This window comes from Nelusetta ayraudi, unplaced genomic scaffold (genome assembly GCF_046127955.1).
Source record: "Nelusetta ayraudi isolate G7.1 ecotype Tasmania unplaced genomic scaffold, CSIRO-AGI_Nayr_v1 ptg000065l, whole genome shotgun sequence".
NCBI lineage: Eukaryota > Metazoa > Chordata > Actinopteri > Tetraodontiformes > Monacanthidae > Nelusetta > Nelusetta ayraudi.
In genome coordinates this window covers 30001-45000 of record NW_027466115.1, presented here as the reverse complement: position 1 = coordinate 45000, position 15000 = coordinate 30001, and the positions used below count along the sequence as shown (strand labels likewise).

Sequence of the window (15000 nt, the reverse complement as noted above, 5' to 3'; positions counted from 1 at the left end):
GTGATGGCTCTTTAATGGTAACGCTTTAATGGCAAAATCCAAAGCCATAGGAAAGGAAGGAAGGTTCATTTTATAATGCACAGGTAAAGGAGCGTATTCAACTGCACTTTTTAATAGCAACTCAAAAAATGTGATTCTTCAGTCTTCGGTGACAGTTTGACCGCTGCGGCATTTTAACCCGCTTCTTCTTCTCTCTCTCTCCCCTCCCCCCCCACCTTCTGTCGCGCAGGCACCGCCATGTCACAACAAAAGGTGAGTAGAAACAGGAGCGCCGGCTGTTTTTAGCTTCTTCTCTTCTGCCGAGTTTCGCTTCCCGTTGTCGAGCCGTCGCATGCGGGGACCTTTGCGGTCGCATTTTCAAGGTTGATAAACCGCTTTAAACCCCTCAGAGACAACATACACACACACACACACACACACACACACACACAGATGCCAAACCACACTGATAAGTCCTGCTGCCGTTTTAAGACCGTGTCGGCTCTGCTTGTCCAAATAAGGGCTGGTCCCGGAACTTGTTTTGTTTTTTTTGTTGTTTTTAGAGAAACTTTTGTTTTTTTTAAAAAATAAAGGTCTAACTTGTAACTATAACTAAGGCAAAGAGAAAAATCTATCATGGGATGAGTAGTAATGGGCTCCAATGTTGAAAATGGACAAAAGCGTGACAAAGATATCTGTCTTTGAAGCCCCGCAGTGTTGAGCTATTATCTCTTCATTTCTTCAAATGACTCTGATTAAATACAGCTATTTTATGACTCAATTACTATTAATATCATTTCTTCAAGTTCGGCAGGCCGGGTTACAAAGCTTAGCAGGCCGCAGATGTCCTCGGGCCTGTAGTTTACCTGTGGCTGCTCTAGATGATGAACCAGCAGCCTATGATTTGCTAAACTAAACCAATTACTCAACAAAAATGATATACAACCAAATCAAACTAAAAAAAAAAAAGCACATAAGCGTCACCCTGTTCTGACCAGTCGACCCTCATTTGCAGCGCCAGTGGACAGAACCGGGCTGCTGTGTCCCAGCTGCCACCAGTGGCTGCAGCCCGACAACCACCGCGTGCGGCTGCGGCCCAAACGCCGTCCGTCGGCGCGGCTGCAGCTCATCCTGCGCAGGAGCGCCGCTGGCAAACACCTCAGCACGTCGGAGAGCAAGCTGCTGCGACGCTTCCGGGCCTCCTCGTCCACACTGGTGAGAGAAAGCAGCCCGCGATAAACCCGGATGAAATGAGGTTAAAAGGTTTCACTGCGCCGTGGAGGACGGGTCGCTAATTCTAAGTGCAGCGGTGTTGGGAGTAAAGGTTGATCTTAAAGAGGGATTTATTGGATTAGAGGAGCTCAAGTCATTATGGAACCGCTGGAAAACCGCAGGAGCATAGTTTTCAGATTTACACCCAAGAGCTATTTTACATCAATCTGCCAAAGTGAGGTCATTCTGCTCCGGTCTGTTGAATCCACGACTGCGGCTGTAATTTAAAACACACTTTTCTGCGACCAGGCGGCGGCGAGTAACACAAGTAGCAAACTTACCTTGCATGAGTGCCTGAATAAACGACTAATGAGAGCCAATTTAAACAAAAAAAGGAGGCGGTGGCGGCCTTGGGTGGAGAAAGCAGTTCATCAACGGGACTGCAGCGAGTGAAAAGCTCCTCGTCTTCTCCACCTGCCGGCCTCACGTTGTGCTGCAGAGACGGTGAATGCATGAAGAGTTGCAGTAGAAAATGCTAACCTGACGCACCACAGTGGTTGCTGTTAAATGTGTTCAGCCAGTGTGTGTGTGTGTGTGTGTGTGTGTGTGTGTGTGTGTGTGTGTGTGTGTGTGTGTGTGTGTGTGTGTGTGTGTGTGTGTGTGTGTGTGTGTGTGTTTCTCTGCGTGGGATTTGGGAGGAAAAGAACTTGTAGGGAACGATGTGAAGGAGGGAGGGGCTGGTCCCAGCAAAACCAGCAGCAGGAATGTGCCTAGAACTAGCTGGTTTCTCCACCACCACTGGAGCCACTTGGTAGCAGCAGGAGGCTTCCTATTGGCTGGTGTGAAGCCCCCCCCCCACTTGAGATTAGATTACTGAGAAACCTGTTGAATTCTCTGTTGGAAAACTTCAAAATGTGAACGATAATAGGCTGAAACTTCCTTAAATATGGGCCAATCAGAACAGTGCAAGGCTTTCTATTGGTTCCTGTGAAAAAGTGTTTCCACGCAGCGTCCACGCAGATGTTTTTTTGCAAGTTAGCAGCAAGGTCGTGTTTTTGATGCATCAAAGCCGCGCCGTAGCCCCGCCTCTTTCTCCTCAAAGGATGCTGATTGGTCCGTTCACAAGTCAGCTAACCATGGAAGCGTTTCAATTTCCGTTTTCCGATTCAAGAGTTTGTTTTTTTTAAGGCGGCTCACGTGAGAGTTCATGTTTTTGCAACCATTGCAAGAGCTGAAATGAAAAATGTAGCGACGACTCAGTCGCTGCTAACTGATCCCCTGCAAGGAAACTCGGTCAGGTGAATTGTCCTGCGAGGAAAACACCCGATCGTCTGTCTGCGTAGCGTCCAAGTGCTGTGTTTGTGCTCAGCTGATACTTTAAAAGAGCAACCGTCCTCTAATAATAGAAGCAAGTCGGCTGTGTTTACGCCAAACTGATATCTGCGATGCTTATCGGCCAAGATTAGAAAAAAAAACAAAAACGTGATCACTTACTCTCTCACTCGCACCGCCTGCACTCGCGACCTTGACGGTGTGAGTCAGCCAGTCATGTGACGGCGGTCTCAGGACAGAGAGGCGGTGATGGATCTCTGGAAAGAGTTCAGCCAAACGCACGGTGTGGCGACAACGTTGGAAATGTCCATGTTTGACAGCCCCTCCCCCCAGTTTGGCCTCTCTGGTATTCCCCCCCCCTCCCCCCCTCCTCGCCCTCTCCCATCCACTTTTTGTCCTCACATGTCACGTTCTCGAGTGTCAAGGTGGCCAAATGTCCTGGGTGATGGAGGAGTGACAGCGAGTCGACTCCCCCAAAATGTGGGAACATTGCTGCACTTGGATCCGATGGAAGTTGTCAGTGTCCGTGCTCTGCTTTTTCTCTCCGCCGCCACCACCTGGTGTGGACCGGCAGAGCAGGAAGAGGATCCACTTGAAGGCCTGGGACATGAAGATAAGATCAGAGATGCTCTGGTCTCCTGTCTGCAGACACAATCTGCTGCTTCCTGTCTCCCAGTTGGTGCCTTGACTTTCTCTGGTTTAAGATTTTTAAAAAAAACTCCTCCAGCAGGCGCAAAAACTTTGAGCAAATTCTATATATATATATTTTTTATTATCTACCTGTCATTTCCACCGTCTCGTCCCAATTTGAAGTCTGGAGATGGAGAACCAGACAGACTTGGAAGCAGACGGTAGACTTCAGAATCTTGATTGATCTCCTTGGGGGGAAGTTGCCCTTTTACATTGCCGCTCCTTTCAATTAAGTGAGATAAAGAAGAGAGAAAATAAGAGGAGACTCAAACTAAAGGAAGGAAACTGAACTCAATGCCGTGGGCAAAATTAAAAGGACTGAAATCAGCAGCATTCATAAAAGAATAAAACTGTCCTTCACAATGACAAGATAAAATGTCTTAATAGAAACTCACTATGTTGAATAAAGATAGAAATACAACAAGTGCAAAAACTTGTATGTGAGAAAAGTTCATTAAAACGATTCTTTTTATCTTTATTTTCATTCCAGTCGCTGACAAATATTCCAAATATCTTCATTTATTGGATGTTTTCTTGGGCTACAGACACATTCTTTGTTTTATTATCAAGAAACTCCATATAAAAGTTATTTTACTTTCTAGAAAAATAAATCAAAAGGTGCCTGAGAGTCAGAGCAACTAAATCCTCTTTTTTTTAGCCTTATTTTCCTTCTCTCCACTATCCAGATAATTGCATTGTTTGGTATCATTTTGCCCAGCAGGTGACCTTTAATCTGCTTTCCGGCCGCGGTCGCACGTGCAGTTTGCATTCTTTTCTGTCTGTGTCCAGGTGCCGATAACACCTGGAGGATGAGCCTCCAAATTTGTTTTTGTTAGCGTTTCATCATTTTATGGTTTTATTATTATTACAACACTGGGCTCTGACTGCCAGTCACGTGAAGCCCGTGCAGGAAGTTCCCCCGGAAATAATCCAGACGCGCCGCTGTGTAAATTTAATGTCATAATCATGTTTGAGCCAGCTGTGAGAATTTGCAGACGCAATTTTTCTTCCCTTCCCCACGCGTGTCAAAACACGTCTGGGACGGCACACTTTTATTTATTGCTTTTTACACTCTCTAATTGACTGACTGCAAAGCTGTTTCCATGGTTAGCTGCTTAGCTGCTAACTTTATAAAAAAATAAAATAAAAAAAAACATGCATATGCATAAAATTCTCTGACATGTCAAATTAAATGTCGAAAGCCAAGAAAAGAAAAAAAAAAATAAAGAAAAAAAGCAGCAGGTGGACACACGTGACCCCGTAGTCACATTCACACACACGCAGTATTTTTAAACACCGGGTGGAAATCCCCCCCTCCCCCAGTTTCACACGCTTGTCGCAGCCTTACGGGGGGAATGTAGGTGGCGCCCTCGAGGTGATTGTGGGCACATGAGCAACATTCCTCACCTCTGGGAAGCTGCGTCCTGGAGGTGAAGACAGAGCAGTGGAGACCCTACAAGGAGCAAAAACCACGAGCCGCCTGTCTTCACCTTCCTCCCACTGTTAGTTGGAAGAAAGACGAGTTCGGCTCTGAACTTAAAGGACCCACGTTGTTTCCCCAGAGATGATCTGCATGTCCGTCCTGTCAGTCAACCCCGTTAGACTCCTTTTGTTTTGCGCTGCATTTCAGAAACCCGCTGGTTAAACAAAAAAAAAAAAAATCTGCCCTTGGTGATGTCACAAAGGGAAATGTCTCCCAGGTTAGCGGCCACACGCACCGCCAGCCAGGCGTCGGCTTCGGTTTCTGTTCCCTTACTGAAAACGTCGGAAAGGTCCAACGGCGCATCGGTTTTAGCAGCAGGCTGCAAACAGAGGGCTAAAAGGTTCTGCTTTCTGCTTCCCTTCGTGTGATTCGTCCAGGAAGCAGCGACGGGTCTCGTCGTGCCTGTCACCCCCTGGTTTGTCTCAGTGGAGGAGGTTCAGTTCTCCTGCCTCGGTTTGTTTTGGTGCCCTAGCTGTGCAAAACTCTGACATGGAGTGGTGAAGCATCATCCCTGCCTTTTTATTGATTGATTGATTTTTTTTCTTTAATGCTATCCTGATAATTTGTGCCTGAGAACTCTGTGCCGACTCGACACTATTTTTGCTGCAAGACTGAAAGGCACGAGCGGATGATGAATCCCTCCTTTTTTCCCAGAAGGCCTCTGTAGCTGCTTTTCCATGACAGTTTTTCGCAAAATAAAAGCGATATTTCCAAACTTTCGACAAAGTGCAATTACGATTTGCAGGTGTTTCCGTTGAATGTTGTGAATGAAGCGCATAGGCTGGAATTCTCGTAAAATCGCATCGAGCGGGACGTAATTCTCACAATATCTCGTCCCGAGATATTGTGAGAAGTACGTTTGCGTTTGTTTTCTGTCAAGAATGGTTGTTATATTTTTTTCCCTTTGATTACTTGTATAAAGAATATTCCGTCTCCTCCTCTGTCCAACATATTGCGTCACTTGAAGTGAACTGGTCATGTGACCCTGTACATCACGTCTGATGACGCGTAAATGGGGGAAAAAAAGTGTTTCCATGACGCTTTTGCAGTATACCTCTATATCGATACATCTGAAAAACCACCTCGTGAGAGCATCAAAACCGTTTAGCAATATTTAAGAGGTTCAAAAAATTCGAAATTCGAAAATAAAAAAAATCTAAATTTATTTAATTGGTTTCCATGACCATTTTTTTATTGCGATATTTAGTTTTTGTGCAATTCTGGGGTCATGCTAGAGAGTTCCTGGTGTCCACTCTACATCATTTATTCTCTGCCACCTCCCTTCTGCCATCACCCACTCTCCCCTCTGTCTGGTCTCCCTCTGGCCCCGCTCCCCTCCATGCTCCCCCCCCCCCCCCCCCTCCTGTCACATCCATCTTGGTGCAGATTGATGCTGCTGAAGACGGGAAACGGTGGTGGCGGTGACGTCGGCCCGAGGAGTGTTCTGGCACGTTTGGTTGCTCGGTTAGCGGCGGGATGACAGGAGGGAATGTCTTTTCGGGAAGTCGGGGGGAGGTGAGAGTGGGGGAGGGTGGGGGGTGGGGGAGGGAGTGCAGGAGGCCTTGGACTTTCATCGAGGGCGCCTCACGTGCCACACGTCCCCAGCAGAGGGAGATGCCAGCTGGCATCCTCGCAAAAATAAAGAATAAAAAAAGACTCAGCCGACCTTCTTGGTCAGGCGTGTGTGTGTGTGTGTGTGTGGGGGTGGGGGGGGGGGCGCAGGGTGTAAACTCGGGCGTATTTAGACAGCGCGGCGTTTTCACATCTCCTGGCTCACAACAAAGCCTGCGCCGGGGATCAGGATCAGGTTCCTGATGACGAGGGCTGGATGCTGCTGCATCAGCGCCGGTGCCCCCCCCCCCACCCCCTCGTGTTTGTTATTTAAAAGTCTACTCTGCGTCGCTACAGGGGGCGCCGGATGGCGAGCTGGCACGGCCCCCTGGGATTTTTTTTTTTTTTTTTTAGCGCCTCCCGCAGTAGCGTTTCAGGTTTTAAGGCTGCTGTAATTGATTCTGTCAGCAAGTGCTCACGTTTATCGCGCAAATAACGAATGAGCTCACGGCAGCCGCTGCGGAGGGAAGGCAGCTCCGTCTCTCACCGCTGCGTCGCCCAACCTACAGCTTGATTTGAACCGGCTTGAACCAATGAGGGGGAGGAGTTAAAGGATGTCGACTCAAAGCTCCGCACTGTTTGCAAACTCCCCAGAAATAAGAAAAGTCAGTCCTGACACTGTGCTCGTCCTCAGCCCCTTGTGATGTCACAGAGGGGACCAATACCACTCACCTCAGCTCAGTCACCACACCCCCAGGCAAGTGTTGACTCCACCCCACTGAGTCTCCCTTGCTGTTGAACACGTGAAAGGTCCAACAAAAGCATCAGTTTTAGCAGGAGGCTTCAAACAGATGGCTAGATATACTGCTTTATTTACAGTTGACCCTTTGACCTTCTACTGGAGTTTGATTGAACCATTAAATCAGAATTCACAAAGAACATCTTGAGGCCAGCAGTACAACAAGTCCCATTGTGACATCTGCCACGCTAGGATGAAGTCCCGGCGGACTCATTTATAGATTGTTTGCGCCACGCTGGTCACTGAGTAGCCAGAGCCGTTGAGTGGAGATATTTATGGATGTTTAACTTGTGAATCTACAGTCTTCAGACTCCCGGCAGCAGCAGCAGCAGCAGCAGCAGCTATCCATCCCGCCCACCACCATCAACTGCTCCTCTGCTCTCAGCTCGGGCCGGGCTGGTTATTGACGAGCTATCAGATGACTTTCATACACGCACGGCACACACATATTTGTGCGGTCGCACTGCAACCGATTCTCCAGGAAGAAGAAGAAGAAGAAGAAGAAGAAGTAAAACTGAGAAGAAAAAAAAAAGGCTAAACTGGGGGTCCCGCCGGGCCGATCGTCTTGCTCCTCCTGGGTGGTGTGGTGCTGCCGGGGTCAGATTAATCACCCCAGGCCGACCTCTGGCAGCGGCGGGACGACAGGCAGGGAGGGGAGGGAGGTATTTATGGAGCGGGGCGGGGCTATTAATAGCGCAGGGAGTCCATCTGCCACATTGATTGACGCGGCGGTCGACCCGCGGCGGTCACGTATGTCACGTGACCCCTGCAGGTGCAGCAGTTTGCCTCCAGTTTTTCCCAACTCGTCTTCCATTTCCAAGCAAACTTTTGAATTCTTATTGCGTTGTCAAGATGGACCACGGTTCTGTGTGAATGGAGCCGCTGCACGTTGTTCCTAAACTGAGTTCATTTTAGATGTGAATAATATTCACGCCTTGTGGTCTGTTAGTATTTCCTAACAGTAATCCGTGCCTTTGTACCTTCGTCCTTTTACTCCTGCAGAGTGGAATCACGTCATGGGATCTGGAGAACCAGCCCCTTTGTGATGTCACAGAGAGCACGGCGAAGCTCAACTTGTCATCGTACCCATTTTTAGATATTTGGACGGTAAACAGGAAGGTCAAAGGTCAAGGCCGGCCACCGCTGCTAAAAATAACCCTCATCATCGGCGCTCGTCCGGAGGCTGTGTAGGATTGCGAGCGTTGTTTTCGCCGCGGCTGGATTTTCGGCTTTTAATGCGCTAACTAATCAAATATCCCATAATTCCCCCCCCCCGCCAGGCCCCTCCCGCTCCCAGCTGTGTTGAGATGCCTGTCTGTCCTCCTCTCTCGCCCATATGTTCCACCTCGCCGCCCCGTCCAGGTTCCGTCTGCCGCCGGGATCAAGATTGCGGCTCAAGATTGAGGGAGTCAAATCTCACGTGTGCCGCGTTCCCGAGGGATTAGCGCAAATTAGACGCAAGGAGAGAACACGTGACGGCCGGTTGGACGGGTTGGTTTGCGCCGCCGCGTCTACGCCGTGTTTTGGCCGTCACGTGACTTCCTGACGTGGCCGAGTTGCTGCTTTCCGTCTCGTTTCCGTCCCCTCGGTGGCAGTGACCAGAGCAGCTGTGAACATCCATCAGCCAGCAGCTCACTGCGACTTTTCCTTTCTTCTCTCCAGTGGGAAAAAACAGGAAGTGGGTGGAAGAAAATTGCGGCTTTTTGTCCCAATGTCCAGATCAGACGGGACGGGAAGGACTAGTCAGGGTAGTGCGGATATCCCAGGAACACACACACACACACAAACACACAAAAACACACAAACACAGCTCACAGGCTCCATGTTTGACTCCACATTGGCAGCTTCCTGTGTCGAGTTTGATCAGATGACACTTCAAACAGCCAGGGGAGGATATTGAGCTGTTCACCACCAGCTTGTGCAGCAGCAGCCGTGATGAGAAGCTGATAAACTACTACAAGGCAAATAGTTGTTTTAGTCGGAAGAGTCGGGCAAAGCGGCTCGTCACGTTTCAGAACCAATAAAGATTACCTGCATCAATCACCCTGCAGCCTGACGACCGACAACCTGCAAGCGGCTGCAGGACCACACAGAGCCAGAGTCGCTGGTTGGTTGTAGTAATTACGAATGTTTTCAGGGAGCATATTGAGTTCAGCATGTGGCTTTTTTTTTTTTTTTGGTCCGGGGCTCATAAAGTTTGAGTGCAAACAAAGATGTCTCGTGTGTGTGTGTGTGTGTGTGTGTGTGTGTGTGTGTGTGTGTGTGTGTGTGTGTGTGTGTGTGTGTGTGTGTGTGTGTGTGTGTGTGTGTGATGGTGCCGCTGATGAGCCGAGCCCCCTGTCGCGGCCGAGGATTGGTCGGTGCGGCCCGAAGCCACGCCCCTGGGGTCAGATGGCTGGGCTTGTGTGTTTGGAGGGAGGGAGGTGGGGGCGGGGGGGGCTCGGCCTGTATAAAGCCAGCGGCGGCTCAGGCCGCTGTAGTAAACACGCTCGCACACTCACACAGACGCACACTCGGTGAGAGGAAGTGGGACAGCGGCGCCTCCAGCAGACACCTGTCACATCCTGCCATGGCCACGTTCGTGTCGGTGAGTTCTCCCCACCTGGACCTCGCTGACCTGCGGCAGCTGAGGTCCGCTCGGACCACTTCACAGCCTCACTTCTGAAGCTCTTGTGCTTTTTTTTTGTTTGTTTATTTTCGGAATGATTTTCACGTAAAGATTTCGTCTGAAAAAAAAAAAAAAAAGGAGGAAATCAAACATTTAACCTCAGCTCTCGCCGCAGTGATGCTGCCGGGCAAACGCCTCTATCGACGGTGGGGGGGGGGGGACTGATGGCGCTGATTGTCGTTCTTATCGATTGGCCGCTGACTTGTTTTCACTGTTTGTGCTGCTGATGCTGCTGCTGTTGCGGCAACACGGCTATCGAGCCTTTAATCGGGACCGCCAGGCCACAAAAAATAGAAGTCTGCAAACTTGTAAACATCCAGCGTCACCTTCAGGTTTCATAACTCGGGGAAGTGGCTGGCGTGCTTCGCCCTTATAAAGTCCGACTGTTTCCTGCAGCCAGACGTTGTTTAGGATTCCTCAGGCTGCAGTGTCAACTCATCCCAGGTTGGTTGGGTAAGAGAAGGAGTGAGAAGGTGCAGAACACTGGGGTGGCAACAGCACCAACCTCCTACCCCCCCCTTCCCCCAGTCCCTCCCGGGCCCTCTGATTGGCCGAGGCCGGTTCCCTCCGGCTGCTCTGGAGGTTTTTTTTTTTTGCGATGTCTGGGCAAACATGTCAGAGGTAAGAGGATCTCCGGAGAGGAACCTCAGCCGTGGGACCCCCTGGTCGGGGTGGAGGGGAGGTGGTTGAAGGGTGGAGGCGGGGTCATGTGATAGACGCTGATTGCTGCAGTGAATTCTGCTCTGCTCAGTCTGGGCAATTTTTAAAATTTTTTTTTACCTCTCTGTGTAAACAGCTGCGGCAGGACAGGAAGGGAAATGACTAATCCTTCCTTAATCTGATTCAAAGCAGCTGCTGCGCAGATGGCAACTCGTTTTCAAGGACCTGTTCTGTTGTGTTGTTGTTGGGTTTTTTCCCCTCTGGGGGGGGGAGTCAACCTCGTACTACCTTGTTTTCACTGGGAAACCTTGATTCTGTGTCAGCAGACTATAGACACACAGTGTGCAGTATTCAAGAGGTTCTGGGTTGTTTTTTTTTTTTCTTATCATCTATTCTGTTCTGTTCTCTCTTCAGATGGCCACCTGCCATGCCTGCAACACCACGTCCAGGCACAAAGGGATGAACAGGGACTTTATAGCCTCGCTGGCTAAAACCCACAGCAGCACGCCGGGCAGCGCCGGCAAACACAAGACCCCCCAGTCGGCCAGCAGGTCCAGCACGTCCACGTCGAAGACTGCCGGGAAGAACAAGACGCCCTCGCACACGCCCAGGTATCCCAGCTCGGCTCCTCCCACACACACTTCTCGGCTTTTCCCAGCAACAACTGACAACTCTCTCTCTCTCTCTCTCTCTCTGTCCCCACAGGGGCTCCACCTCCTCCACCACTTCGGGCTCCAGCTCGTCGTCCTCCAAGACGCCCAAGGCGAAAAACTGGGTCGTGCGGCGCCTGAGCAAGATACTGATGCGGGACGACAGCCCGGCGGCCAAGAAGGGCGGCCTGAAAGATTTCCTGTCCTCGCTTTGATTCGAAAGCGAGAGAGAGAAAAAAAAAAGCTAAAACCTGCCTGTATGTTTCCGATCACGCGACCTGACGGTAGGGTCAAAACTGTGACCCCGCCCACCCTGCCCACCTCCCCACGCCGTGACCTGTTTACAGCCGAGGCCGAGGCGGGGCAGCTTGAGGAAGTGACCTCGGCTTTTCCGAGGTCGGCGTGCAAAAAGGGGGCTCCAGTTTTGCCCGCCAACACAGCTATTGCTGGGCTGTTGGGAACGGCGCCCCTGGAATCTGGAATGAGCCGACCAGGGCGGAGCGCCAAACCGTTCCTGCTGTCACTCAACCAGCGCTGGTGCGATTTTCCTGCAGCTCCAGGCACCAGAGGGCGCTGGTGATCACCCAACCAGGCCATCCTGGTTAAATCGTTAATGTTTATCAATAAAAAAAAAATTTAAAACAAACAAAACAAAAAAAAAAACACTTTATAAAACCCACCTTTTGCTCTGTGACGACTTATCCTGACATGCCGAACTGGTAGATCTGCCGGATTGGATCATTTTCTACGCTTTTTCTTTCTTTTTTTTTTTTGTAAACGCGCATAAAAACAAATGTTGCGTGTACTGTGTTTGTACTAGCTTATTTAACACAGCGCTATTAGCCATCTCCCGGCGTGGAGACGTGTGTTGTAGTGCACATCTGCAAGTGTAAACTGTCAATGCCACGTTTGCTTCTTTTTTTTTCTTCCAAAATGCTTTGAAAGCGTGCATATTTACAAGTGATGTGGTATTTTTTTGGTCATTTTTTATCGGTAAACGGGACTCAGTTTGCTGTTTACACTGAATCGGCTCACTCGCCTGAAACTCGACAATCACTCCAGTCAGTTCTTTCTTTTGGGTGAGGGTTGGTTGTCTTTTATCCGACACTGTATTTTCTACAGTTTTCTTTCTTGGCTACTTTTTTTTTTCTTGTTGAGCGCTGACGTTTAAATGCAGATACTACTGCATTTATTTTTTTTTACCACCAGAATACCTGTGAGTTTTCTATTAACATTTCAATGTCAAGTGTGTGTGTTTAAATCCTGATATACCTCACGTTTGTATTCATCTTGCACCTGAAATAAAACATTTCAATGAGTGAAACCACTCACGACTGTTGCAGTCTCCTCAGTGCCCGCAAAGGTTTTTCAAAGAGTGTGAAAACGCATTTATTGTAAATTATTATATAACTATATATTAGATGTAAAATTCTAAATCAAATTAGCTCTAAAGTGTAAGAAAAAAAAATTCTCACAATTATAGATAACACAAAACAATTGGCCAGTGTACAAGGCGAAATGTGCATGTGGTGCAATGCCGCGCTTACCCTGCAAGCGTCGCTGTACTTTCACGAACCAACGCGACCGCACAGGAAGTGCCACTGCTCCAGAGGGATGTTATGCTACTGAGCAGCCGGCTAGCATGTCGGTTTCTCTGACTAAATGAAACGTTTGACTAACTGGCGGCGGCATGAATTAGTTTTCTGACACCAGGGCAACAACAAAAAAAAAAAGAGGGGGAAAAAAAGAACCCATTTACATAGCCACCATGTCGGACAGGAAGCGATCGCGACGCGACGAGGACAGACGAGACCACAAGAGACACAAGTCGTCCAAGGAGGACACGGAGAAACTGAAGAAACAGAGCAAAAGACTCAACCAGGACATCCAGAAGATCGAACACATCGAGTCTTTGTGAGTCACGACTGTCTGTGCCGCCGAGGCGCCAAAACTTCTGAATGAATTATGCATTTAAGACAAATGGCAACTTGAGTTTGTAACCTCTTCCTAAGCGTGTGTTCATAGTTGGCGCTGCTGTTAAGTAGTCTTGCTGCTCAGTGCTGTTATCAAAGTCCTAACGCCAGCATCGTGTCTCGTCTAGCTACGAGAAGCCCCCACCAGGTTATATCAAGGTAAGAAGGCTCCACCAAGTGAAGTCGAGGTCACTTTCATGTCAGTCAGATAACACGTGAGACGTGTTGGTTCATCTATTTATTTATTTTTGCTTCCGCAGGAGCACGAGGACAAACCGGAAGACTGCATCCCCGAAGGGCCCGGAAATGAGGATGCCAGGAACTTCCTGGCAAACGCGCCCACCAGGGGGCTGTGGATGCCTCTGGGGAAGGAGGTGAAGGTGATGCAGTGTGAGTACTGCACTGCACTGCACTGTGTTTAAAAGTTTTAGACTCTCCGTCAAGCACTCGTATGGTCACATTTCCCCCAAAAAAGAGAATAAAGTTCATCCTTGACTTTTTTTTGCCTGCTGCACTTTTGTGAAGAAAAGTGTAATAAACAGCACAGTTCTAAATATGTGCATTTATACATGTATGTGAAGTAGGGTTGCCAACTCCTGGAGTTTTAGATACAGGACATCCCAGAAAGCACTAATACCCCCGCACCCTCCAGGTCAATGACCACACCTCCAGCCAGGTGTTGGCCCCACCCTCTGAGTTGAGCCAGGTCATCTTAAAGTAGAACGGTTAACTGAGGGCAACTGGACTTGTTCTTGCTTACTTTAAAGATGTGGAAGTTCTTTAGTTGTTGTGTTTTTTGTCTGAATTTTTTACCAGTTGAAATGACACAGTATACTGTAGATATACATATACAGAGAGTGTGAATGAATGAATAAAATATAACACACATCGAAACATACAAAAGCAAAATGTAGAAAAGAGAGGCTTTCTTTGTTGCCAGAGTAAAATGTCCACTTGAGAGCTCCAGTTATGCAAAAAAATAAATAAAATGGAGGGGGACCCTCTGGAAGGGTTAGCTTTTAACATTAGCCTGTAAACAGACAGACAAACAGGCTGCTTTCTGTAAGCCTTCCACTTGCTGTCTGGAGTTGTCGACTGAAGTGCCGCCCTCGCCTTTCTACAAAAGACACAAAACGGGAGAATTTGCCGTGGCGCACCGTCTCTGCAGTGCCTCCGTGGGAGAGCGGCGGGGCCGCAGCATGAAAAGTGGTGTCGTGGACGCTGCCTTCTGTCTCCCAGCGCCTGACAAAGGCTGTCATTATCTTCACTGTCCATTCATTCCTCTGTCCCACTCGCTGTCAAGCTGCGTGAGACTTCAGAAAGTCTGCAAACACACACACACACACACACACATACACACACACACACACACACACACACACGGCGTTTACTCTGAAGGATTTAAAGCGTGTCGGTTCTTCATCTTGGAGAAAAATGTTTTGGACTTGTGCGGCAGGCAGGGATGAGTCACTGGGGAAGGAGTCGCTGTTTGTCCTCAGAGGAACACCTCCACTGTAAACACAGGTGTCCCACCAGAGGAGAAGAAAGTTTCCTCCCGAGCTCTTTTCCTCATCAGTGGAGCGGTCGTGATGTTTTTCATGAACACTTCAGCTCCTCTCCTGTTCCTGCTTGCGTGTCTAATCACACACATATTTATTTTGCACGCTCACACAGGAGCAGAGCTGCCAGTGTGCACGTAACCAGTGAGTTATAGTGGTTTTGTATCTTCGGGGGTGCTGGGGGGGCGGAGGAATTGTTTCTCTTTGTGTTCCGTCAGTAAAACTATGACCACTCCAAATATTTTGGAAATACAATCTCAGACATTTTGCTGAGTTTTGTTGCTCCGGGTCGTTCTGTCCGTCCCTCTGGTCACACCTCTGACTGTTATTTTTTTGTATAAATATTTCCATTTGCGTGTGTTTCTTTAACAAGCACATCTTAAAAAAAAGTGTCTTCATGGTTTCCTCGGGCGGCAGGTTGGAGGTGTAAACGCTACGGCCACA

General features: G+C 48.7%; 2 protein-coding genes across 2 annotated transcripts in view; both read left to right on the top strand.

Moving 5' to 3' along the window:
* rmp24 (ribonuclease MRP subunit p24) overlaps positions 1-12351 on the top strand; it is a 16916-nt gene extending 4565 nt beyond the window's left edge. The window contains exons 2-5 of the mRNA XM_076041367.1: positions 230-252; positions 995-1194; positions 10789-10985; positions 11080-12351. Of these exons, the coding sequence (XP_075897482.1) occupies positions 230-252; positions 995-1194; positions 10789-10985; positions 11080-11239 (580 nt within the window). The 3' untranslated portion in view covers positions 11240-12351. The remainder of the gene's footprint in view (positions 1-229; positions 253-994; positions 1195-10788; positions 10986-11079) is intronic.
* Positions 12352-12614: 263 nt separating this feature from the next.
* rp9 (RP9 pre-mRNA splicing factor) overlaps positions 12615-15000 on the top strand; it is a 5338-nt gene continuing 2952 nt past the window's right edge. Inside the window, exons 1-4 of the mRNA XM_076041368.1 lie at positions 12615-12938; positions 13126-13156; positions 13258-13387; positions 14974-15000. The exon at positions 14974-15000 is cut by the window's right edge and continues 65 nt beyond it. Coding sequence (XP_075897483.1) covers positions 12793-12938; positions 13126-13156; positions 13258-13387; positions 14974-15000 — 334 coding nt within the window. The 5' untranslated portion in view covers positions 12615-12792. The remainder of the gene's footprint in view (positions 12939-13125; positions 13157-13257; positions 13388-14973) is intronic.